The sequence below is a fragment of the Trachemys scripta genome, chromosome 6 (genome assembly GCF_013100865.1).
Source record: "Trachemys scripta elegans isolate TJP31775 chromosome 6, CAS_Tse_1.0, whole genome shotgun sequence".
NCBI lineage: Eukaryota > Metazoa > Chordata > Testudines > Emydidae > Trachemys > Trachemys scripta.
This window is the reverse complement of record NC_048303.1, coordinates 21,049,815-21,074,125: the sequence shown is the minus strand read 5'-3', so window position 1 is coordinate 21,074,125 and position 24,311 is coordinate 21,049,815. Positions and strand designations below refer to the sequence as shown.

The window sequence follows — 24,311 nt, the reverse complement described above, 5'->3', positions numbered from 1 at the left end:
TCCTCCTCTTCCCCCCTCCCCCCCCCCCCCCCCCGACTTCAACTTCCATGTTGACAACTCATCCAACCTCTTAGCTGCACGTTTCCTCAGCCTACCTCATTATTCAACCTGCAGCCCTAGATCAACTCCCCTGCTCCCCAAAAGGGCTGCTTACTTGACTTGGTCTTTATCAACCACTGCTCTCTCTGCTGAGCTTCCCCTCCAATAGCACTAGGGATGGGGGTGATAGTTACTCAATCTTACAGCGTCCATCAAGTATTGCAGGCTTCTTGACTGCTCTGACTCTCCTCCCTGCTCTTTCTATTGACAGGGTTGTTGATTCTCTTTATGCTCCTCTCCCCTCTTCACTTTCAAGGCCCTTTAAAATCTATCCCCAACCTACCTCTATCTTTAGTTTTGCCTTTGCAGCCTCATGACCAGCCTCTTTTAAAAGGGGACTCATTTTTAGGTTCCAAGTCTTCAGGTTCAGTTGTATTGATATGTAAAATGAACACTACCAATGTGTTCACTCTGCTGTACTCTACAATCCATCACACGCCCACGCTGAACCTTATGAAAGACACGGTTACCAAAATTTTATTTTTCTTGGTAGTCTTAGAACGATATTAAAGTACTAGTACAATATTTTAATCCTTCATTAACAATTCCATTTTCCCTCAATTCATATCAAGCCTTAATCACCTGGCTTCATTTTTTGTGATCAGATACCAAGAAGCTTTGCTGCATCATTTGTATAAAATGGTCTTTCCATAGACACATGTAATGTCTGAATATATAGAAAGATGTTTCATGGTTGATTTTTGTTGGCTCATTTGAAGATCTATTTCAAAATCAACCTAGCGCAAATAAGATGTTACAATGATTTAATACTTTATAAAACCGATCATCCTGTTTACGCTAAACCAGGTTGGGAAATAAAATCTGTTAGAATTCTTCTTCAGCATGTTTGCATCGACAGCGTTTCAACTGTAGCAGCCTCTCCACTGTATCAGCAACTGTTCGTTCACCGTGCACCTTGTTATCTCGAGTACGGATATTAACTGTTCCACTCGCCTTCTCCTTTTCACCAACAACTAAACAAAGCCAAAATCCACAGATTAATATAATTTTTGCTCAAGGCTTGATTTAAATAAATAAATAAATAAAAATCACTTTTCTTTAAATAAGAATTATGAATAAGAACATAATAATGCTTGACAAGACAACTGAATCCTACAGTGCATCCTCCTTTGCCCAATCCCTACACTTAAAGCTACCTTTAGTAATTCCAGCAGACACACTGAATAATGAAAACTCTATGACTGACGGTGCTTCTGTTAACAATACTGTGTTATACTTCTAGGTCCAGATTCTCATCTTTGCTGCACAACATCAAGACCCAGCATAGACTCATTATCTAGGAATGCAGCCTGAATCAGAGATTAGAATGTTGCATTCCTCCTTTAGCATACACTTGACATGGGAACAATCAAGTTATTGCAAATCATTTAATGCGATCTTTGACTGAGCCAGTCTCTTGCCCTGTTGACTGAAAGGCACCAAAATATTTTTCCTGATGCAGTGTCAATGTATCGAGTCACTAAACAGCAATCTCTTCAGCTAACAAAGCAGCAGAGATTGGCTCCATAGCGTGGACTGCCCAGTCATGCACAGCTGGAAGGATGCTGGCTGTGAAAGAAACTTAAAAAGGAATTTACAGGTATAGCTGCTGCTTCTGCCGCACTCACTCACTGGGAAAATGAGTTAAACCAAATTTCAGTTGCGTACAAGAAAAACAAGTCAACTACTGTATTACATGACCACCACACGCTATTCCTTTACCTAGGATAAAATTATACTGTGCAAGCTGAGCATTTCTGATCTTCTTGTTCAGTGTACATCCAGGATCCACATCTACATCAGACATTAATCCAGCATCATGGAACTGCTGTCTGACCTAAGTAATAAAATGACAAAATCTTATTTAAACCCTCAACCATGAGAGAATATGTAGATTTGAATGAAAGGGATCATTTGAGGTTTGACAGCCAAAAATTAAAATTAGATCTCTGTTTTGCTTTCATTCAGAGGCAGACACATTTTGAGACTACCCTTTGGTAGTGCCAAAAAAGGTGTACAGGGCACTGAAATATGGAAGAATGGTGTGGACATGGCAGGAGATCCTCGCACACACTAAATCACTAAGCAATCTAGTACCCAGATCCATTAGGGTGGATACTCTACGAGAATTTAGCAATGTTGAAGCCAGGAAAGCTATAGGGCTTTGTGATCAGAAGATCCTTTAAAGTTTAGGCCTGATGAGTTTGAAAGAGATATACACAGCACTATTTGTGTGGATTATATTTTGTTTAATACTGTAAACAAAGACCCCTGTCTCTTCCTCCCCCATCATCATTACTCAAAATGCACGTGAGCATTGAGGGTCCACCTGAGTGGAGTCAGTTGCAGGATTAGGATATAAATGTAAAGATACTTTCTCCATGGGTTTTCCCTCTAGCTGAAGAGGTGAGCAATTTCCTTTGCCTCCACAACCAGAAACATTCTCTCCAGCATCAACATTTGTTGTTTGGATATCCAGAATCCAGACTTCATGCTTCTGATGATTAAGTTCCATTTAGAATTTAGGCAACTTAATTTATCATCTGAATACAATATAATTTACTCAGAATAGGAATTTATATAAATTTGTTAATTAAAAACAGAACTTAATGACAATTAAGTAACTCAACTAAATCACAAATTTATCTTGGAACAAATGAAGTCACCTTTTGTGCATATTCATCACATGTTGGTCCCACCGGCACCACCATCACTTGCTGAGGAGACAGCCAGAGAGGCCTTCAGAAAAAAAACAATTATGTAGTATTTAGTGTTCTTTAACTCTTTTAGACGTGCTTAATCCCCTCTTACACCATCCAGAGTGTTCACTCCCTGGTTGGACAATAAGTTTATTTTTCAACGTTACCATTTGCCTGCATAGTTTTCTGTTAGGATAGCAATCATTCTTTCCACAGATCCTAAGATGGCCCGGTGAATAATAACTGGCCTTTTCTTGTCATCACCATCATGGCTGTAAATAAAAGAAATATTGTAAACTGATTTAATATGCCTATAATAACTGACAGGAAAAACTAGATTGTGTAACTACTATACACTAACATTTTTAGTTGTACTCACCTCACAAAGGTAAGGTTAAATCTGACTGGGAGCTGGAAATCTAGCTGGATTGTAGCACACTGGTGGTATCGGCCAATGGCATCTTTAATCTTAATGTCAATCTAAGAAACAAATCAAACTTTTAATAGAGAGTCTATAAGTTACAACAATGCCCTCTTATAGCAAAGAGATTTTCAAACACGTCACACTGAGTCTGATGAAGTGGGTATTCACCCACGAAAGCTTATGCTCCAATACGTGTGTTAGTCTATAAAGTGCCACAGGACTCCTTGTTGCTTTTTACAGATCCAGACTAACACAACTACCCCTCTGATACTTCACACTGAGTGAAATATATTCTAAGGAACCATGTGAATATATCATCTATGCCTCTCTTCAGCCCAAGGTAAGACATAAATGGCTTTTAGGGCCTGGTGTTGGGCCCCCTGACAGAAATGAATACGGCAGGAGATTCACTAATTCAAATTAAATTCGCACATTGGTTCAGTGCACTGAACTCACTTTTCATGGAGTTCTCATTTGAATCTATTCAATTGTACATGGGAATAACTTTAAAAAGTCAAACTGAACAATTATCATCAAAACCAAGACTTCTGCAACCTGTAGGTGAACAAATCCCAGGCCTATTTAACTTAAAATATTAGATAATCAAAGGTGTCAGCATCATAGCCTACATTACATGCTAAAGGGCATACCTCCATCAGTGAGGGCTATCAATTGAGGAAGAGACCACTGGGTAATGAAGATCATACTCCTTTATTTTGGATTGCTCAGTTTCATCAAAGCAACTTGGCTCCCAGATCTGAATGCATGCATATTATACTTTTCTTTTAAATTCAGGCTGCAATCCTGAAAAACCCTTGGCTGAAAGTTAAGCATGTAAGCAAGTATTTGCAGGATCTGGGCCTTAATCATTTAGCAAATTGTCCCTATTATTCCACTACTCTACCGCGCGCGCGGGGAGGGGGGGGGGGGAAAGAGGGAGAAAAAGACTCTTATTTATTTTATTTACAAACAAAGCCAAACTAATAAATCAGTTTAAGCTGTTTTACTGAACAAACTCCCCAGTGACCTTCAGAATCAGCTGGTCAAAACAAAAAGTGATTTAATTTTTATTTTTTGGGGGCGGGGACAAATAAACATGGTGCCATTTGTTGTCCAAGTATTTTGATGGAAGTCAGTTTTCTGGATTTTTGAACACTAACAGATAGTTATTCATCAAAATTCTTAACAGAAGTGTGCTGCTTGGTATTCTCATTAATGTAGTCATCCAATCATGAAGTAAAAAAAAAAAAAATCCCACTTAGTTTAGGGCTTGACTACATGCAGAGCTGCACCAACTTAACTTAAGGTGCAATTTTAAACTGTTTTAGTTAAACCAGTGCAAAAGGCTACATGGGTAACTACTTCAATTTAGCTTTACTCTATTAGGAACAGGTTTAAGCTACCCTGAAATGTATTCACACAGATGTAGGCACCAGTCTAACTGATTTAATTATGTGGATGCAAGCTTGTGTATAGACAAGATCTAAGGTGAACAATGAACATTTGTAACCGTCAATAGTTTGCTAACAGTCCACAAGGTGAAATTTGTTCAAATCATTCTGTGAACAACTAACATACATTCCTAGAAATCAAATCAGTTTGCTACTGATCTGTGAACAGAAAAGTAGGCTATGTTTATTGAATAGCTTATTCAAAACAAGTAATTTGACAAGTTTTACTCAGATGCCTGTAAGGGGCTTATTTTTCCTTGAAAAAGGTGTCAATACAATTCTAACTCCACTTTCCCAGATAGTTTTTGAATGCAATACTCATGTGAAATTATTCATACAAGAAGAATAGAAGCACACTATAGTAGTTACAAAATTGCAAATACCAGAAGCGATATTTTGCTTCAGGTAAAATTGTTCATGGCTAGTGTATAATTAAAACTTGAATATGAGAAACCAAACTAAACTGCTGCTTTAAAAAACAAAAAAAACCTGCGAGAAGTTACTGATCTCTAAATAGAATATTCCCAATATACCTAAAACTCTTTCATACCAGGCCTAATAGTGCCACCTTCTGTTCATGCTTCCTAATGAGTTATCTACTTGCTCATTATAACATTAATCCTGATTGTTTTGTCTGTATAAATTGGGTTGATTTGATGAAATAGAAAAATGTTAAGCACAAAACAAGTTCTTGGAAGTTGTAGCATCTAACATGAAAACAACTAAGAACTTTGCCTCACTACTTCAGAGTTAGCCATCAAGCTACATACGGGAGGGAAAAAATTACATCCCGGGAAAGCATACAACTCCAGACTGAGTATCTTGAGACAGCATAAAGGACAGAGGAATTTATTTCAAAATGTTTGCTCCCTAGGGATAGGCTTTGATATACATGACTTAGCAATTCCCTCAGTAGTACATTTTATTTTAGATCCTCCCTCCGGAACAGTGCAGGATGCTTTAATGAAAAATTAAAACTACTCAATGCACCTGGCTGAGTCTACAAAGCTAGATCATGAGTGAGTTTGTAGGATGACACTCAGAACTGGGGTCTGTCAGGGGATGGATGAATCCCAAGCCTCTCGTGTGATTAAAAATACCATAACATCTACTATCGTTGGGAACCCCAGAAACTATGGGATTTGAAGTACTATATTTCTTTGAAGTTCTCTAAGAATTGTTTCTAGTGCTATTCCGCTGTCTATCCGCCAAAAATAATGTTCAAGTACTATGGTGATGGGAGTGTTATTATCCCCTCAATAGTGCTGAGACACTTACTTAGGAAAGATGCTAACATAATATTTTAATTTACTAACCTTAGGTCCATAGAAAGCTCCATCCCCAGGGTTCAAATCCCACTTCTCACCAAATTCATTGAGGCTGTTTTCAAGTTGCTGGAGAAAGGATACGTGTGATTTTAGTGTTTTACTTTGTATTTATTTCATGTGCCTTATTTTTTCTTCCACGTAGTACACTGTCAGATCCACACACAGAGAGTTAGTGAATACTAGGTCATTCATTACTTAATTGTCAACAATGCTCAATTATAACTGGGGACCCAATCTTGCTTCCCTTACTTGTGCAGTTGAATTTAGCAGTACTACTGTCATGATTAAGGTGCAGCTCGGCTCTTGGATGGTGGCTCAAAATTCTGATCACACACATACTTGAGAAAAACCTATCTTGATTTCTTCTTCATTTTAAGCGGTCACATCTTCTGGCCCTTTCTTTAAAATGAATTCAAGTTCTCATATCATCATCCACCATGATCTCCATACACTGAGAGCTATTAGCCCGTGGCAAAAAGAATTAAAAATGGCTGTACAAGCTGAACTGCTTACAGCCACAGCTGTCACCAGTCCACCTGGAGGCCCATTTTTCCCCCCTTCAGACATTCCACTTTCCCACTACTTGAATATACAGCTAAAACCTCTACACCAGGCCACTGAAGTTACCTATTACCTTTTCAGCTTGATTCCACACTTCAATATCTCCAAGGAACTTTTCAGGACGAGTGGAGAGATCCAGCTTGAAGGAAAATCCAAACACACCATACACAGCTTGCAAGAACTCCAGACAGCTCTTTATCTCCTCTTCAATCTTTACATGAAGACAAATCATACGTAAGGCTTTGTGTTGCTTGCATTTTAACACGTATCATCTGATTCAACAATATGCTTTACCTGCTCCATGGCACAGAATATGTGAGCATCATCCTGCTGGAACCTCCGTACTCTAGTAAGTCCTGTAAGGGCTCCTGACAGCTCATTACGATGGAGAACTCCAAAATCTGCCATACGCAGCGGCAACTCACGCCACGATCTTGGTCGATGGTCAAACATAAGGCTGAAGGAAAAGGTTCATTATTTGAAATTCATTCAGGATTAAACTATTAAAGATCCTCTGTGTACATTCGGATAAGCCAGATGCTAGCAATTTCAGTAATACCTACAAGTTGTAATACAGCACAGAGTCAAACCCAGAGAAAACTTTCAGGGGGAAAAAATTCAGGGCTGTTTGGAAGAATGATAAAGAAGGTTTTCCTAAGAGCCATACAGCATCTGAGTCAAATATTAAAAGCTGGCTTCCTAAACTTCATCTGTGAAATGGTGATATGTATCTTCCCCCCCCACACACACACTCGTATTCAACAGGTTTCTGCCATTTATTTTGGTCTTGTGCTGGTCCATTCAGACTTCTGAGGATCACACTGATGGATCTGGCTTTTCTCTATTGTTCTGTATAATGTTTCTCTAGGCTGCCCTTTTTCTCTCTCCAGATGGTGTCCATATTGTCACTTTTCATGGAAGTAGTGTTGGTGGCATCTTTAAGGTGTCTCTTCAATATGTCCATCATCATCATCTTACCATATTTGGTTCTTTAGATTGGTTTGCTCTACTTAGAACAGGGTTGGGCAAACTTTTTGGCCTGAGGGCCACATCTGGGTGGGGAAAGTGCATGCAGGGCCATGAATGTAGGGCTGGGGCAGGGAGTTGGGGTGCGGGAGGGAGTGTGGGAAGGGGTGCGGTGTTCAGGAAAGGGCTCAGGGCAAGGGTGCAAGAGGGGTGCGGGATGTGACAAGGGGTTCAGGGCAGGGGGTTGGGGTGCAGGAGGGGTGTGGCAGGGGGCTCAAGGCAGGGGGTTAGGGTGTGGGGTGCAGGAGGCGTTCAGGGTGCAGGCTCCAGCCTGGCACCGCCTACCTCGAGCGGCTTTGGGGTAGCAGAGGTGCACAGCGGGGCTAAGGCTCACATACTTTGTCCTCCCCTTGTTGATGAACAAACCAACTTGTTTTGCTGTATCTGCCAAAAGCTATGTCTTCTTTTCCATTAAGGCAACGTCATCAGCAAAAACAAGGTCACCCAATTGTGCTTTATCATTTGTCCATAAAATTCCTCAGTTGCCTTCTGCAGTTACTTTCCTCATGACTTAGTCAGTGACCAGGACAAACATACTAGGAACATAATACACTCTGTGCCTTACTCCAGTTGTCACTGCAAACCATTGGCTGACGTTGTCGCCATCTCTGACTACACATTCAGCATCATCATATAAATCTGTGATTACTGTAATTATTTTTGCTGGTATTCCATAATATGCCATAATTCTCCAGAGACTGTCTCTGGGTACATTGTCAAAAGCCTTCTGGAAATTTATAAAATGTATCACAAAAGGTACTTGCCACACCACACTTTGTTCTATAATATGTCTGAGAACAGTATGGTCTGAACATGATCTCAACAGTCTAAAACCCACTTGTTCCTCTCTAAATTGAAGGTCCAGGATGATGTTGCACATGATTTTGCCGGGTACTGAGAGTCATGTGATTTCTCTCCGGTTATTGCAGTTGGTAAAGTCACCCTTCTTTGGCAATATTACTATAAGGCCTCTCTTCAATTGGGTTGGGTTCTTTTCTTCATTCCATATTCTACCCAAAAATAGAAGGAAAGTCTGGACAGTTATTTTGTCACTTTCTTTAGGCATCTCTCCAGTAATGTTATCTCTTCCAGTTGCTCTCTCATTTTTGAGTTTACTGATGGCTTTCTAACTTCTTCCACTGTAATGCTCCTAAATCAATATCAAGCTCTAATGCTAGGTCTTCATCATGTATTTTTAGTAGTTCACTTGGGCTTAGTCTATTTAAAACAGCCTGAAAATGTTCTCCCCATCTTTTCCTTTCCCCTTTTTCTGTAATAAGACTCTTTCCATTTGCACCTTTAATAGGCCCTCCAGGACTGCTAAAATTTCCTGTTCGCCGTTTGATTGTCGTATACAAGGTTCTAAGGTCACCTCTTTGGCTACCATATTCAGTCTCTTCACATTAATATACGCCCTTTTATCTCTTCTATCACTCCTTTTTACCTTCGTCTAGAGCTCTGTATTCTTCTTGCCATTTGCTTGTCTCTTCACATGCGCTTTTGCTTTACATTTACTCTCTTTTCTACTGCTGCCCAAGTAGCATCGCTAATTCATTCTTCCCTTTTAGATTTCATTCTTATTAGAACTCTTTGCACTTTGTAGAAACCACTCTGAAGTTTTCCCTCAGAGTATCAATGTCTTGGTCTTCTTCATTTAACTCCATTAGAACACTGAACCGGTTATTTAGTTCAAACTGAAAAGCACTTTTTGTGCTTGGGACTTTTAATTGTGCGCTACTGATGTGTGGTCTTCTTTAACCTTCTTCATCCTCTTTAACTTGATCTTCAATGTAGCAATACAAAAGTTATGGTCACTGCCCACATCTGCTCCCCTGCACATCTCTCTTCCAGCAAGCTGCAAAACATTCCGGAAATGCAGAAGTGATTTATTTGGTTCTTTTTAATACCATCTGGAGAGTTCCATGTCACTCGATGGATTTCTTTATGAGAACATTTTGTTCTACCTATCACTACCTTGTTCATGCTGAAAATTTCTACCAATTGTTCACCATTCTGGTTCATGTTCAAACCCCTGCTGCCCATAACTGTATCCAATCCATCATTGCTACTTCCAACATTTGTGTTAAAAAATCACCCATAGTCACTATGTCATGTTATGTTCTGGGACCTTGGTTAACACATTCTGTAACAAATCATAAAAAGCATCTTTTCCCTCATCTGGCATTTCATCAGTTGGCTCATAGCATTGTATGACAACGAATTTAGTCTGAAAGCGAACGGGGATAATTCTTTCATTGAGTGATTCCCGCTCAGTCAGTGGCTACTCTACTTCGTTTGACATTAGGATTGCTATGTCAGCTTCATGTCTACCATCCACATTCCTGCAGTAGATGATGGCCATATTTGTTTCTCTAAAAGTGTAGTTTGTTCAAACCTGTCCATCTACACTCACTGACATCAAGGACATCAAGATGGTACCTATTCATTTCCTTAATTACTTGAGCAGCTTTAGTAGCTTCTTACACTGTTCTCAAACTCCAAAATCCAATTTTCATCATTGATCTGGTCTTCAGCATAGGACTTCTCAGGACATGGGTTTCCTTATGGTTCTAACCAATGCCAGTCATATTCTTCCCATAAAGTTCACCCATTGCATACACTAAAAACTGGCACTGCACCTATGCACAAATACCTATATCAGGCATACAATGTTTTGGGGATCAAAGGAGGCAGCCAGTTTTGAAAATCTAGCCCTTGCTTGATTAATAGCATTCATAACTGTATCTCACTGAACTTAGGCACTGTAGACTATATGGTCCTTAATAATCAGATTATATCACCCTTGATAGTGTTTCAAATGTGGATGCCTAAGCAACAGGTCTGTATGTCAGAGGTGCAGACTACTCAAAACCACCACTAAAGCAGAAATGTATACATCTTGGCATCAACTAAAATCAACTTGAAAAAACATGAGAAAGAGAAAGCTACAGAGCTGAACTGAAGATATCAATTAAAAATGTGTCTGTGCACTGGAACAGCTAGAAATTCATAGGTGATCTTGCATCAAATTAAGCAATAGTATTAAAATAAATTATTTAAAAAAATACCAGAGTGCACCTGGCTTGGATTTTTCCACAAATCGGGTAGAAAATATGAAAGCTAGATCTAGTTCAAACAAATTGGCAATATTTGATGAAACAGGTGCTATATAAATACCAGTGTCCTGGGCAGTTCATGGGCTTCAGAGCAAAGATTTCCTTCTCCACCTCAAATGAAAACATGTTTTCACTGTAATGCTGCCAGTGCCCTGATGTAATCCAGACTTTGCTGTTGTAGATGTTTGGAGTGACAACCTCCTGGAATCCTCGCTTCCGATACTCGCTCTGAAAGAATAGACCCAAGAAATAGAAGAATTAATAAGGAAGGCTAGAATAGCAATGCTCAACCTGTGGCTTAAAGCCACATTTGTCTCTTTAAGATCGCGTTTGCAGTGTATGACTCAATAAAAACGAGCAATGTTGCTCCCCTGAAACATGCAAGGCAATAATGAGCTAAACAGGCAGGGGCTGCCAAGATTCCTTCCCATTCTTTGCAGCAGCCAGAGAGGGTGAAGGGGTGGGGAATAAGAGAAGAAACATATTTCTCCATCCCAGCAACCATAGAAGCAATTGAGAATCAGTCTCCATTTGTTAGTCACAAAATAACTGAATGCGCCTCGTGATATTGCATTGCAATGTTTGCACTATATTGTAGCACAAATACATAACATGGTGCAGTGATGATATAAATACAGTATCACAGCAGAATGTCAGCATGTTTTCCCCATCTCTTGTTTTCTTACATGCCATTCTCCAAAAAGTAGCTCTCCAACTCTGCCAGGCTAAATTCAATAACCTATTAAACAAACATGCATTAAACCACCTGCGTACTGTATACTACTATATAGTTTTTTAAAAGCAGAGCCCATATACATTTAAAATTAATCCCAATTGTATTGCTATCTGGTCTTCTAACACCTTTTTAGCGCTTTGTCTAGAAATCTTATTATAAAACACAGGAGATAAAAAATCCAAAGATATTACTTACCCTAATGAATTCAATTAATGTGTTATAGATGTAAGCTCCCTTTGGCAAGAAAAAACAACTGCCAGGACTGAGCTCATGGAAGAAATATAGTTCTTGGTCCTGTACGAAAACATTGGTACATCTTAGTTTTATCTGATATGTTTAGATTCTGATCATACTCTTTTCCTCTCCCAATGTTACAGCTAAAGTCAGGCCTGAAATGTTCTTACTACACATCACTATCCAGACTACAGTATTGTTTAGTTTTTTAAACTTAACATACTGTAAAGTAGCAAGGTGCAGTAGATCTGATATGCTTCCCTGTGTAAATATCCCCCCGTCAGGAGCAATAACTTAAGGTTAAGGTTTCCTATTTTAATATTGATGTTCCTACATATACCTGTCATTTCACGTATCTGTGAGGAATGTCTTCTTAACTACACCCCTCAAGGTTCATCTTATCTGTTATTACTGCTAACAATAACTAGTCCTGCTGTGACATTTTACTTCTCCAAAGCGCAGTTCAAATAATTAATCAGTAAGCGGATACTTCGCTAGATTGTGTTCCTGCTTTAGGGCAGGAGATATTTTAGCGCATTGCTGTCTCCTTTCTTGAAATAGAAACAGCAGACTAACACTTTATTCAGGACTCTATTAATCACCTTGTCTAAAACAATGCATTTTCATTAAGATGATTTTATTTTACTGGAGGACAAAGAATAAAAAATGTAGCGTAACTGTGAACACTAGAAATACACATCAGCAATAATCAAGAAGAAAAAAGTAAGAGTATATAATGGATTCTAGAGATGTACAAAGAAAAAACTCTAAGCAATGACAAGCTATAGGAGCCCCCTCTAGGAACAAGCTTCCTCTTGGGCTTCAACGTAGCACTAAAATAAACCCCGTTGCAGGCTATAGATCTCCTGCTTTACCCAAGATTGGAGTTTTCATGTTTTGTGCACAGTTACTCTGTGTAGGACAGTTACCATCCTGTTTAGGTTTTTGATTATTCGTGTAAAATAACCAAAAACTCTCTAGAAAGATGCTTATTTGTCTACAGTCCATTGTAGTGGTTTTGGGGCTCCATTCTGAAGAGGACACTCAATTATGCAACTTGTTACTGTATTTTCTGTGAATCACATCACATCTGAAATCTGAAGCATTAGCAGATAGGTGCTGTCTTTCACATGCCCTTTTAAATCACTGAGTAGTCTCTGGTCAGAATTTTAAAAATACACTAAAAAGTTTGTCTTACCCGTCCAATCTTTCTGTGATCTCGATTTTTAGCCTCCTCCTGGAACTTCTCCCATTCCTTTAACATTTTTACATCTGGGAATGAAATTCCATAAAGCCTTTGGAGGGTTTCCATATCAGACTTGCCTTCCCAGTATGTTGAGGAATTCTGAAGACAGACAAAACAGTGTAGTATAACAAGGACAACAGCACCTGCCATTCTGACTGCCACTCTACAAGCTCTGTGATATGTTCTTTAAAGGCATGCAACAATTAAAAACTGAACAGCCATAGTTAAAAAATGAAACTGATAAAGGCACCATGTAAAAAGAACACAAGCATGAAAACAGAGCTCTTAGATTTTTAATGATGATGAACGTTAAATCTACACATTACAAAATAAAGATCCCTGACTGTAGCAAAGATGCACAAACACAAGTCGGCTGGCTGTGTGAAAAGGTGGTTTAAAGATTTCCTTCACTGCCCTCTACTCCTGGTGCTGCTCTGTGCACAGTCAGTCCCCTCTGTCTGCTCCAAACTACAAAGAGCAGCTACAAGGGGCAAAAATTACAAGCCAGGATCGGCATAGCATACGGTGTACCTAGCAACACCCCTTTTCTTGAGCCATGTCCCCTCTCTTGCTATGCTATCAGCAATGAGCGTAGGCCTAGGCCCCCATAATCTGACTGCACCACTGGAAGGTCACTCTGACATCAGGATGCTCCTCCTTCAGCTGGGCTAAACTAAGTTTCTGATCAGATTATACTAGCAGTGTGGCACGAAGGGCCAGACCCCCCCATTCTCCCAGAGATTTGGGCCATGATGTCAAAAGATAAATATCTTTGTTTAAAATTAGGCATAGAATCTCAATGCTTACCTTATGGATTTTTAATGCCTTTATTTTGCCGGTATGTCTGACATGAGGGCCCCTGCACAGATCTATCAAGGGACCACACCTGTGAAAATGCAAACAAAGACAATGCTCAGTTAGCCCACATTATGAGTAAATACTGCAGACACTGGCATTACAGTGTGTGTGTATATTTTTTTTTTTTTACCTGTACACTGTAGTAGTTGGAGTGTTGACTTTTTCATTCAAGATCCGACACTTGAACTTATTATACTGGGAGGGAATAGAATGGCAGAGTCCATGTTAATTCTTCATGACTCGAAACTTCAATTCAAATCGCAAGTATTTGTTATGTGCTATTGCCACTGTATGAAAGAATCTATTCTACTAATTTAAAAGAACCCTTCAATGTGTGTTCATGAACAAACTAATTCCTCTCCTCCGATCCCACAAATGGGAGAGTATCCTATGGAATGGGCTAGATACAGAGATTAAAGGATGGGGAACAGCTTTTTGTAGCACTTGTGTGGCCTCCTATTCAGCACAAAGAAATCCATTTTGGTCTATACGGAACAATGTAGGTTCATCTTGATCTCTGGCCATTGGGTTCCACAGCTGAGGGCACTCTTCTGAAAAAGCTTTTCTGATGCTAAATTCTGAGAGGTCTTGAACACATGCAACTCCCATATTATTCTTTCACTCATCAGCAAGGAATATATGACAGTGTGGTATGAAGCTTTTATCAGCATCAGTTTTGCATGGACACACTTCTGAGGAGTGGCAAAGTTCATTCAAATCATTTGGAATTTAATAACTTGTACAGTATATATGAGGATTTAGACAAAACACTCAGAGCTCTATTCACAAGGGGGATTGCAGTGTTTCTTTTAAAAATAGGACAACCAACTATATTTATGTTGTTTCCTTCGAAGCTTATAAAATTGCTTCCCCCCCGTAATCCTTGTGTAAACACCAGTATTACTGCCGCTGATCTCTGAAAGAAAAGTAATTCGGCTGACAAGCAATTAACCTAAGAGCCAACAGAAGTCTAGAAAACATGACCTATGAGGAAAGATTAAACAACCCCAATTTTTTCAGTCTGGAGAAGAAAAGACTGAGAGGGGACATGATAACTGTTTTCAAGTACATAAAAGGTTGTTATAAGGAGGAGGGAGAAAAATTGTTCTTCTTAACCTCTGAAGATAGGACAAGAAGCAATGGGCATAAATTGCAGCAAGAGTGGTTTAGGTTAGACATTAGGAAAAACTTCCTGTCAGGGTAGTTAAGCACTGAAATAAATTGACTAGGGAGGCTGTGGAATCTCAATTACTGGAGATTTTTAAGCGCATGTTAGACCAACACCTGCCAGGGATATGATCAGGGGTTCTCAACCTTTTTTCTTTCTGTGCCCCCACCACCCCCCAACATGCCATAAAAACTCCATGGTCCATGCATGCCACAACAACTGCTTTTCTGCATATTAAAGCTAGGGCCAGCATTACGGGGTAGCAAGGAAGGCAACTGCATGAGGCCCCATGCCCCAGGGGGCCCAGTGAAGCTAAATTGCTCAGGCTTCAGCTTGAGCCCCATGCGGCAGGGCTTGAGCTTTCTACCCTGGGACCCAGCAAGTTTAATGCCAGCCCTGCTTAGTGAACCCCCTGAAGCCTGCTCGCAGCCCCCCAAGGGGCTGCAACCCCCTAGTTGAGAACCACTGTCTGGGACAATATTTGGTCCTGAGTGCAGAGGACTGGACTAGATGACCTCTCAAGGTCTCTTCCAGTCCTACAATTCTATGATTTTCATTTCTTCTAAGGTCTGTTCACTCTGTTAATACTGAGCAAATGAAGTTCAAGCAAAAATGCTACAATATTGGAAAATGCTCGTGTCTACTTCAGCACTAGTAGCCATCATGGTGATTTAATGTATGTTCATCTAGTGGACATTACAGGATAACACGAGTCCTTGTTGCTTACAGTAGTAGAGAAATTATTTCATACTCAGACTTAGTGCTGTCATCTAAAAATTGATTTTAAGAGCTCGCTGAATACAGCTTCAGACATCTGCAAAGTCAGAATTTACTATCACCAGTGTTTTACATTCTCAAAGAGTTATAATCCCATCCCATTCATGTTCACAACATCAATGTAAGCTATTATTCCAATTTTGAAGACAGGGAAACGAAGTAACAGAAAAACAACTTGCTCAGCGCCATGATGTGAGTCAGTGGAAGAATCAGATTAGAAATCTGGTGTTTCAGGAACACAGTCCCATGATTAACCCTCATTCCCTCCATTTAAAAAACTAAGAATTGGTATACGTGCTCACCTTTAAATATTAAATATCCCAAGTAAACCCATATAAAAACCTATACCTTTGGAAATATATTGTCAATATACTGCACACATCATCAACGGTGCATTTTCCACTAATACTAATAGGAGATGCATCACTAACATTCCACAGCTAACATTATTGTACAGGTACAGTAAATATGAAACAGTCTAGAACAACCTACCTTAAACATTTCAAGTAGAGTTTCCTTCTTAATTTCCAGTCTTTCAAATGGTTGTTTTTCCTTCATGATCTTCTTGCATAAGGTCTCCAAAGCAGAGAAATCATTACTGGACACACCTCTACAACAGACAAAAATAAATTTGCCTTATCTCTTACTAGTAATCTCTGCCGTAGTTCTGCCCCCACAACGTATCAGCTCATGCACTAGAGTCATTGCAATGAGGGAAATAATTTTTAATCAGAAAAAGGGCTGGTCAAAGTACTTTGCCTCAAGGAGCAAGGGGAAGCAGGAACTAGACTGTGACTCAGACTCCCCAGATTGTGACTCCACTCCTGCTCCTTGGGTAGCACAGCTATGCATTCTGCCTTTTTCTTGGTCTGGCATGTAGGTTACAATCCAACCTTCTGGAAGTGAAATGAAAGAACCTACCCATCCTCGAGGTACATGTCATAATAAAATCCATTTTCTATTGGTGGGCCGTAGCATAAACATCCACCATAGATTCGCTCCATAGCTTCACCCATTATGTGAGCACTTGAGTGCCAGTATACCTAATGAGAGGGATAAAAAGGGGATCAGCTTGAGTATTTATGTACAAAGCATTTCAAGATCCTCTGAAATCCATACAGAAGTCTTTTGATGATTTGTTTTTACAGATACTTGAAGGAAGAGATCTAATATTAGAGCCTGTTGCACTGTGAGAAATGATTCACATATCAATTTGCCAATTTACCCCCCCAAAATCGTGAGTAATTATCTGACAAATTGTACTTGCTCATCTTTACATCCGTTAAGTATTGGAAAAAATTATTTCATAAAAGTTCTCTCAAATGATTGGGGAAGGAGAGAAAATTCACTTAGTAAGTTGCACAAATGTTAATTGACTAGCCTCATTTACTATAGTCATATATCATCGATCTACTTTAAAATAGCAGCAATGGAGCAGTAATACAGGCTGGGATCCATGAAGGGACTTACGTGCTGTGATACAGCATTGCAGCACCTAACTTATAGGGGCCTAGAGAATCAGAGAACTATACTGCGATCCACATAGCCCAGTTAGGTGTCTAGGCTCCTATTCAATGAGTGGGGAGAGACATGCATCTTAGAATGTGACCCACAAAAATTCAGCACACTTGGCACTGAGCCACCCAAGCTAGCTAACAGGAGATGCCAATGGCAGGGAGTGTGCCAAGTTCCGCCCCCTCTCAGAGATAGGCACCAAAGTCCCTGCGGCAGGGAGGTGCCTATCTTTGTTTGCCATCCACAAACGGGAACCTGCCGCCTGGAGAATCAGGTGGTTTAGACACCTATGCTGCTTCTTATAGAAATGAGTTAAGTGCCTGCCTCACTGTACACAAAATGGACGGAGGAGGAAGAGCCACCATCTGTGATATACCTTTTAGCCCAGTGATTAGAGCACTCACCTGGGATATGGGAGACCCAGGTTCAGTTCCACCCTCTCTGCCTGAAGGGGAGAAAGGATTTGAACAGGGGTCTCCCACACCTCTCAGGAATGTGCTGTGACCACTGAGCAATGGGAGATTCTGATGTGGGGCACCCTCCGTCTCACCCGTTGAAGCTATTCCGCTGAGGATAAATACTGAAAGTGTGACTAGGTGGGTGAGAGAGACACACTCTCTGTAGTCCGGTGGTTAGGGCACCCATCTGGGAAATGGGAGACCTTGAGTCTAGCCCCTCCTTTCCAATCCCTCTTTCATTATTTCTCTCTCTTTCTCCCTCCTCCCACTCCATCCCAGATTTCGAATGGGACCCAATCCGGTAAGCATGCTCAAGGGGCACCTAATGGATTGGGCCCTGCATATGACTTAGGAAGCCAAAAACTAAGCTCACCCACCCACCCACCCACACCTCCCAGGTTCATGAATTGCTCTGGGGCTAAGGCAAGAGACAGTTGTCTGAACCCTTATCATAGAATCACAGAATATAAGGGTTGGAAGGGACCTCAGGAGATCATCTAGTCCAACCCCCTGCTCAAAGCAGGACCAATCCCCAATTAAATCATCCCAGCCAGGGCTTAGAGTGGGGCAGCAGTGCTCATGCTACAGGATCTAAAACTTAGGGAACTTCTACAGTTGAAAGTTAAACTGTGAGTGAGTTTAGGTGCCTAGTGGGTTAGGCAGCAGGCAAGTGGGAGTTTCATGGATCACAGTGGTGCTGCGCACAGCGACTTAAGTGCTTAAACTGGAGTTTAGGCACCTACATTACTTTGTGTATTGAACCCACACAATACTTAGTCTGAAAAATACAATTGGAACATAAGGTCTTGATCCTGCACCTGTGCATGAGTTTGCAACATCAGGGCCTAAGTTGTTAATAAGTCTTACACATACAACATGGGATACATAGCAAATAGTCTGTCTTTCCACATGATAGGATTTTTTTATTAGTTTGTGTTTTCAATTAAAAATCAAATGAAGACAAAAATTACACTTGAACATTAATTTTACAAAGCTACTATTTTTAGTTTTGTTGATAAATTAAAACCAAATCTATATGACTGCAGCATGTTTTTAAATGTACATATCTGAAAATGCAAAATTATGCATCTTACCATAACTGTAACTTGTCCACGTTGCACATAAATAGAATTATTTTGTATGCCTTAAACTATATCATATGTGCAACATGGCAGAGTTAGTTGATATGGGAACAATAAGTATGAATTTAAGATCTCAGCTATAGAGTTGAGTGCTGCTTGCACCGAATATCATTTTTAAAGTGTACTTAATACTACTTTCCATATTTACATTAATCTGAATAAACAACCATTAAAATAAAGAGCTACATGTTTATGACGTACAAAAAGATACTAATACAAAAAAACCCACATTAATGTAATATTAAGATTAAGATTGCAGATTTAGAGGCTTATTCTCACCACAAGAGTCCTAACATAGGACTAATTACCACAACTGCTAGCAAAGCAATTGCTATTAAAACATGCCAGCATACATATATCTGCAGTAGCACACATCTTTCTTAAGAAGTAGTTAGTAGAAAATAAGGTATGCACTGCACAGCAATTTTCATTCTTTATTCCACAAATGTTAAAGGTAGTTATGGCTCACTGAGGACTAAGTTCAGGTTTTGAAGTTTCTCATCCAAGGGAGGGGAGAACCAGTTTAGTGGAAGATACTTACTGCTTGAGCATCTTCATCTTCAAACTTGAGCAGTTCCAGGGTACAGTCTTCCTCCAAGGGACGGTCTAGATCCCAAACCACTTTGTTCACTTTAGCAATAACGGTGTTGTCAGCTAAACCTTGACTATATAATAAATAATTTGTATGTCAGCTACTGGAATCAACAAACGGAGACATTCCCCCATAACCTTTCCCCTACACAGTCAGGATGGGATTTTCAAGAGTGCTTAGTGTTGACTTAAGTCTGCTTCCACTGAAGTCAGTGGTAGAACACCCACGGATGGCAATGGAAGCAAAGTTAGACCAACACTAAGCACTTAAGAAAATCCCACACAGTTTTTTTTTTTTTTTTTGGATGAACAGGAAGAAACTAAAGGTAGTTTATTTAGCAAATTTCCTACTGTGGTGCACTCTTACTAACATATTTGACTTATTTAGGGCAGTACTTGCTGCTAATATGACCCTTCTGCAATAGGAGATGCAGCCTCTTTTAAGCAGGTACCTGAATGAGATCAGATTTTTCTTTTTGAAAACTTCAAGTAGGTACTATTACTTTTACATTTGTCTTCACTAATAAAAAAACCCAACAATTCTTAAAGATGATAAGTTTGGCAGTCATTTGAACTTTAAACTGAAATTATTAAATGTTTGAACAGATCAGTAGTTCAGATGGATTGACTGCAAGAGAGACGCACACCATGAGTGTTTCTAAAGTACTTAATTTAGAGCTGAACAAGTCTCCAAGAAAGACCTAGTCTTTCCTTCTAAGTTTATTTCATCTCAACCTAGAAGAAATCAATTCTACTGGAGATTTGATGTCTAAGAACTGTAACAACATTGTTCAGAAACACCCACTGATACTGAACTCACCCTGACCTTAACGGAAACACTAAATGAACATAGGTACAATCTTTATTTTTATGATAAAGGACACTAAATTAAAGTCTGAGGCCAAATTTTCAGAGACTGTTTTGACAGATGAATGAACATGCAAACAGCATGTGCATGAACTGCCAGCCTTAAACATATGTACCAAGAAAGCAAAGAGACAAGCTTTTAAGTACAATGAATAACCTAGCCACAATAGGGTTAGTGTTTCCATTTTGAAGTTTAAGGTCTTCTCATTTTAATTTTGAGCATCATAAAACATGACCATGACGTTTTCCAAGATGCTTACTACATTGCCCAAAACTACAATAAAAGTTTAACCATTTGATATACATCCAAAGTTAGGGTAGTGCTCTTTTTGATGTGTACCACACATATGTAGGAAAATGGTTTAATTAAGATATTTTTATGGATGACTCTCACTGAAATTAACAGGTGTGTCACCCACCAGTCTTCCACATGTCAATGCAGAACAGATTAAGTTACGCGATGCAATAGCACCCAATCCTGCAAACACTTCAAGCATGTTTGTAACATTATTTGCATGGTTGATTAGTTCCCAACTCAACAGGAGTAGTCATTTAGTAAAAGTTACTCACATGTTTATGTATTTACAGGATCCAGCCCATAAATAATGATTTAATTTTAGAAACAGCATCTTCATAAGGCAAAGAATTATGTTTTGAAAACGAGAAAGCGGTTTAGTTTGAATTTATAGCAAAAGCAAGATTGCTAAAAATAATGCCTTGAAGAAAATTAAGTTGTGCTAAGAAATAAATAACCCCTCATGCTAAGGACTATAAAAGATCAGAGATGCAATTTGCAGTAGTTGTGTCTGAAACTGATAGCATAGGTCACAGAAGTCAGTCATACCTAATTCCACAAGCAACTTGATAAGGAGTGGTCTTCCAGGATTCAGCATCAACCTGTTTGCCATCAGGTAATGTGACTTTAATGGGTTTGCTGTCTTTTGCAGCTCTTTCTGCTAGAAGCGCATCATGTTCTGCTTTAAGTTTATGATACCTCTCTAGACGCTCATTGATATATTCAGGCCAGGGATTCAGCTACATATAAAAGAATGGAGGAAAGGAGAAGTATTTAGCAAAGACTTCCAGTTCTAATGACAAATAACTTTAAAAATTAAGCAAAGAAGGTAAATTCTTTTGAAGTGTCTAAGTGACTTAGCAATCTGAATCTCATTGATCTTCAAGTTATTTGGGTCCTTATGAAAGTTTTAGTCAGTATCCTTTTTCAAAAGATAGAGAGGGGCCAGGCTAGTTTCTTAGCAAAACAAGCAGCTAATGCGATGCAACAAGAATTTAAGAAGCACAAATTCTACTGTAGCTTAATACACACTGGAAAAAGCAAGCTGCTAACGTTATCATCACAATAATAAATAGGAGTGGGGGGGGGAAAGAAAAATCTAACAGCACATTGTTTCAATTACAAACAAAAATTTTTTTATATCTTATGCATCTCAAGATCTCCTACTTCCACCTCCTAAAGGTATAGAAACTCTGACTCTACCTTATTCTAATGAATCAAATCCTACTAACATCCCAGCTAACCTGTATTGATGCTCTACCTTCCCTATCCATCTCCACTTCCTTCTTCCATTCCCACTTTAACCTGCTACTCTTCCACTCTTCCCATTTACTCCTTCAATAGTCTGCATCCAGAAGTGTTGCTAGAGCAGTTTAAACGCTAAGTAATCATAATTAATTTCTAATTTAAAGACAAAAAAAACTTTAGCTAAATTAAGATGAAGATGATTTAAATTAAACAAACATTTGGCTTGTACCTGGTTTATAGTAAATTGATTAAAATTCTAATATGCCAAATAATAAAAATTTCAGAAAGTACATAGTTAAGAAAAAAAGATGCTTTTCATGTCTATACTACTATGTATTCTCATTTGCTCAAAATTAGAAAACTTAGCCACTAGAAAGACAAAGGTTATATCATCATTACAAATGCATCCCTCAGCCTGGTGCAAAGCAGAGGACTAATAGTAAAAAGGGAATGACTACAGACCGCTCTACAAATCCAGTGTAACCTGTTGTAATAGCAGCAAAGAAACAAAAACTATTTTGTAACTATTTCACTGCTGCATGTCATTACTATAAACCAGATGGAGCATAAGAGCACCCACAATGGTACCTGTAATGAAGCGGTTCTCAAACTCTGGGTTGGGACCCCAAAGTGAGTCGCAACCCCATTTTAATGGGATCACCAGGGCTGGCTCAGACTTTTTGGGATGGGGGCCAACGCCTGAGCCCCACTGCCCAGGACCAAAGCCGAAGCGCAATGGCTTCAGCCCTGGACGGTGGGACTCAGGTTACAGGCCCCCTGCCTGGTCCTGAAGCCCTTGGGCTTTGGTTTTGGCCACCCCGCCCAGGATGGTGGGGCTTGGGCTTCGGTCCCCTCATCCTAGGGTCGTGTAATAATTTTTGTTGTCAGAAGGGGGTTGTGGTGCAATGAAGTTTGAGAACCCCTGGTGTAATGCATTAGTGTCCTTGGTACAATATTCAGCAATACAATTAAATTGTTTAAAAGCATATAAATGAACTGGAAATTTACCTCTGTGCAACCCCCATCACCAGATCCTTCTTTCATTTTCTTCTTTCCCCATTCCTTCTTTTCTTCCCCAGCAGCTATCTAAAAAGAGAAATAAAGTAAGATTAGATTCTCTCCTTTCTCAATGTCAAGTTTATAACTGTATCTAACTCTACAGGTGATGGAGAAGGTGCCCATTGGTTTAAGCACAGCACAGGGCTTCAGGAAGTCTTGAATCCTAACACCAGCTCTGACAAGGATTCTTCATATCCTTAGACAAGTCACTACCTCAGCTTCCCCAGTTCTAACTGGGCACATAAGACTTACCAACTTGTTGTGAAGAACAGTAACTCCCCATTTCTAAGGAACACACTTCTGCTCTATATACTTTTCTGTGTTTTGCTATCTTTTACTAAATATGCAATGTGACACTATAATTGGCAGCAAGCTGCACAGGGCAGGGACTTCCTTTTTCTATCCACCTGTAAAAACACCTTGCACGGGTATGGTTCTCTGCATTTTTAAAAGAGTGCCGTCTAGAGCTTGAAGTCCAATCTGAAGAGTCCCAAGATCACATCACTTTTAAATCACTGGTTAAGAGATGACAATTTAAAGTGGAAAGGGAAATATGTGTATCAGCACGAATCTCTACAGTGCCACAAGGACTCCTCGCTGTTTTTGAAGGTTTCGCTAAGCACTGGCCATTCCCTATACGTGTTGTTTTGCAGAGTTTCAACTGGCTTCCTAGGGCCGGATCCTGTGCAGCCCTTGTGCCCGCACAGAGCCCCGCTTTTTTTTTTTTTACCAGGGATCCACGGTGGCGCAGGGGTCCCGATGGCAGGACCAGGGGAGCCCCTTATCCTGCGTGCTCTGCGGGGCAGGAACAGCACCGTGCTGCGGGCGGGACCTGCCTCGTTGGCGCTGCCAGACCACAACCGCCCACAGGGCCGGGCTGGGACGGGCGGGTCGGGCGGGAGGGGAACCCGCCGCCGGGCCGGGCCGGGCTGGGCTGGGACAGCCGGCTCGAGCGAGAGGGGAACCCGCCGCCGGGCCGGGCCGGGCTGGGCCGGGACAGCCGGCTCGGGCGAGAGGGGAACCCGCCGCCGGGCCGGGCCGGGCCGGGACAGCCGGCTCGAGCGAGAGGGGAACCCGCTACAGGGCTGGGGCTGCCTGAGGTGAGCCGGCCCCCAGGGACGAGCCGGCGCAGGGGCCGGGATGAAGGGGCTTTTCGCCCCCCGGTTCAAACCCAGCCCGGCCCGGGCCCAGAGGGTCCGCGAGTCCAGAGCGCTGCGGGGAGGGACCCACACAGCGGCCCCTGAGACGGGCGCGGCACTCACCTGGCTCCCTGCCGCCGCCATGCCGCTCCCCGCACGCAGCCGGGCCCGGATGCCGGTCGGAGCGAGGCCACGCGCAGGCCCAGCCGGCTCTGGCAGCTGATGCAACTGGAGGCGCGGCCGGTCCCGCCCCCGGCAGCAGGAAGCGGGTTGG

General features: G+C 40.7%; 1 protein-coding gene across 1 annotated transcript; it reads right to left on the bottom strand.

Annotated features, from left to right (window-relative positions):
• Window positions 1-553: 553 nt before the first annotated feature.
• TARS1 (threonyl-tRNA synthetase 1) lies at window positions 554-24,311 on the bottom strand. Its single transcript, XM_034774423.1, has 19 exons — window positions 24,161-24,311; window positions 22,848-22,925; window positions 21,141-21,331; window positions 19,380-19,503; window positions 16,645-16,766; window positions 16,216-16,333; window positions 13,909-13,973; window positions 13,728-13,806; window positions 12,873-13,019; window positions 11,636-11,734; window positions 10,766-10,932; window positions 6,857-7,019; window positions 6,636-6,773; window positions 5,990-6,067; window positions 3,178-3,278; window positions 2,966-3,070; window positions 2,766-2,838; window positions 1,822-1,936; window positions 554-1,073 (listed from the first exon to the last, which is right to left on the bottom strand). Exons 1-19 carry the CDS (start codon window positions 24,179-24,181, stop codon window positions 925-927), a joined length of 2,133 nt encoding a protein of 710 aa, XP_034630314.1. The 5' UTR covers window positions 24,182-24,311; the 3' UTR covers window positions 554-924.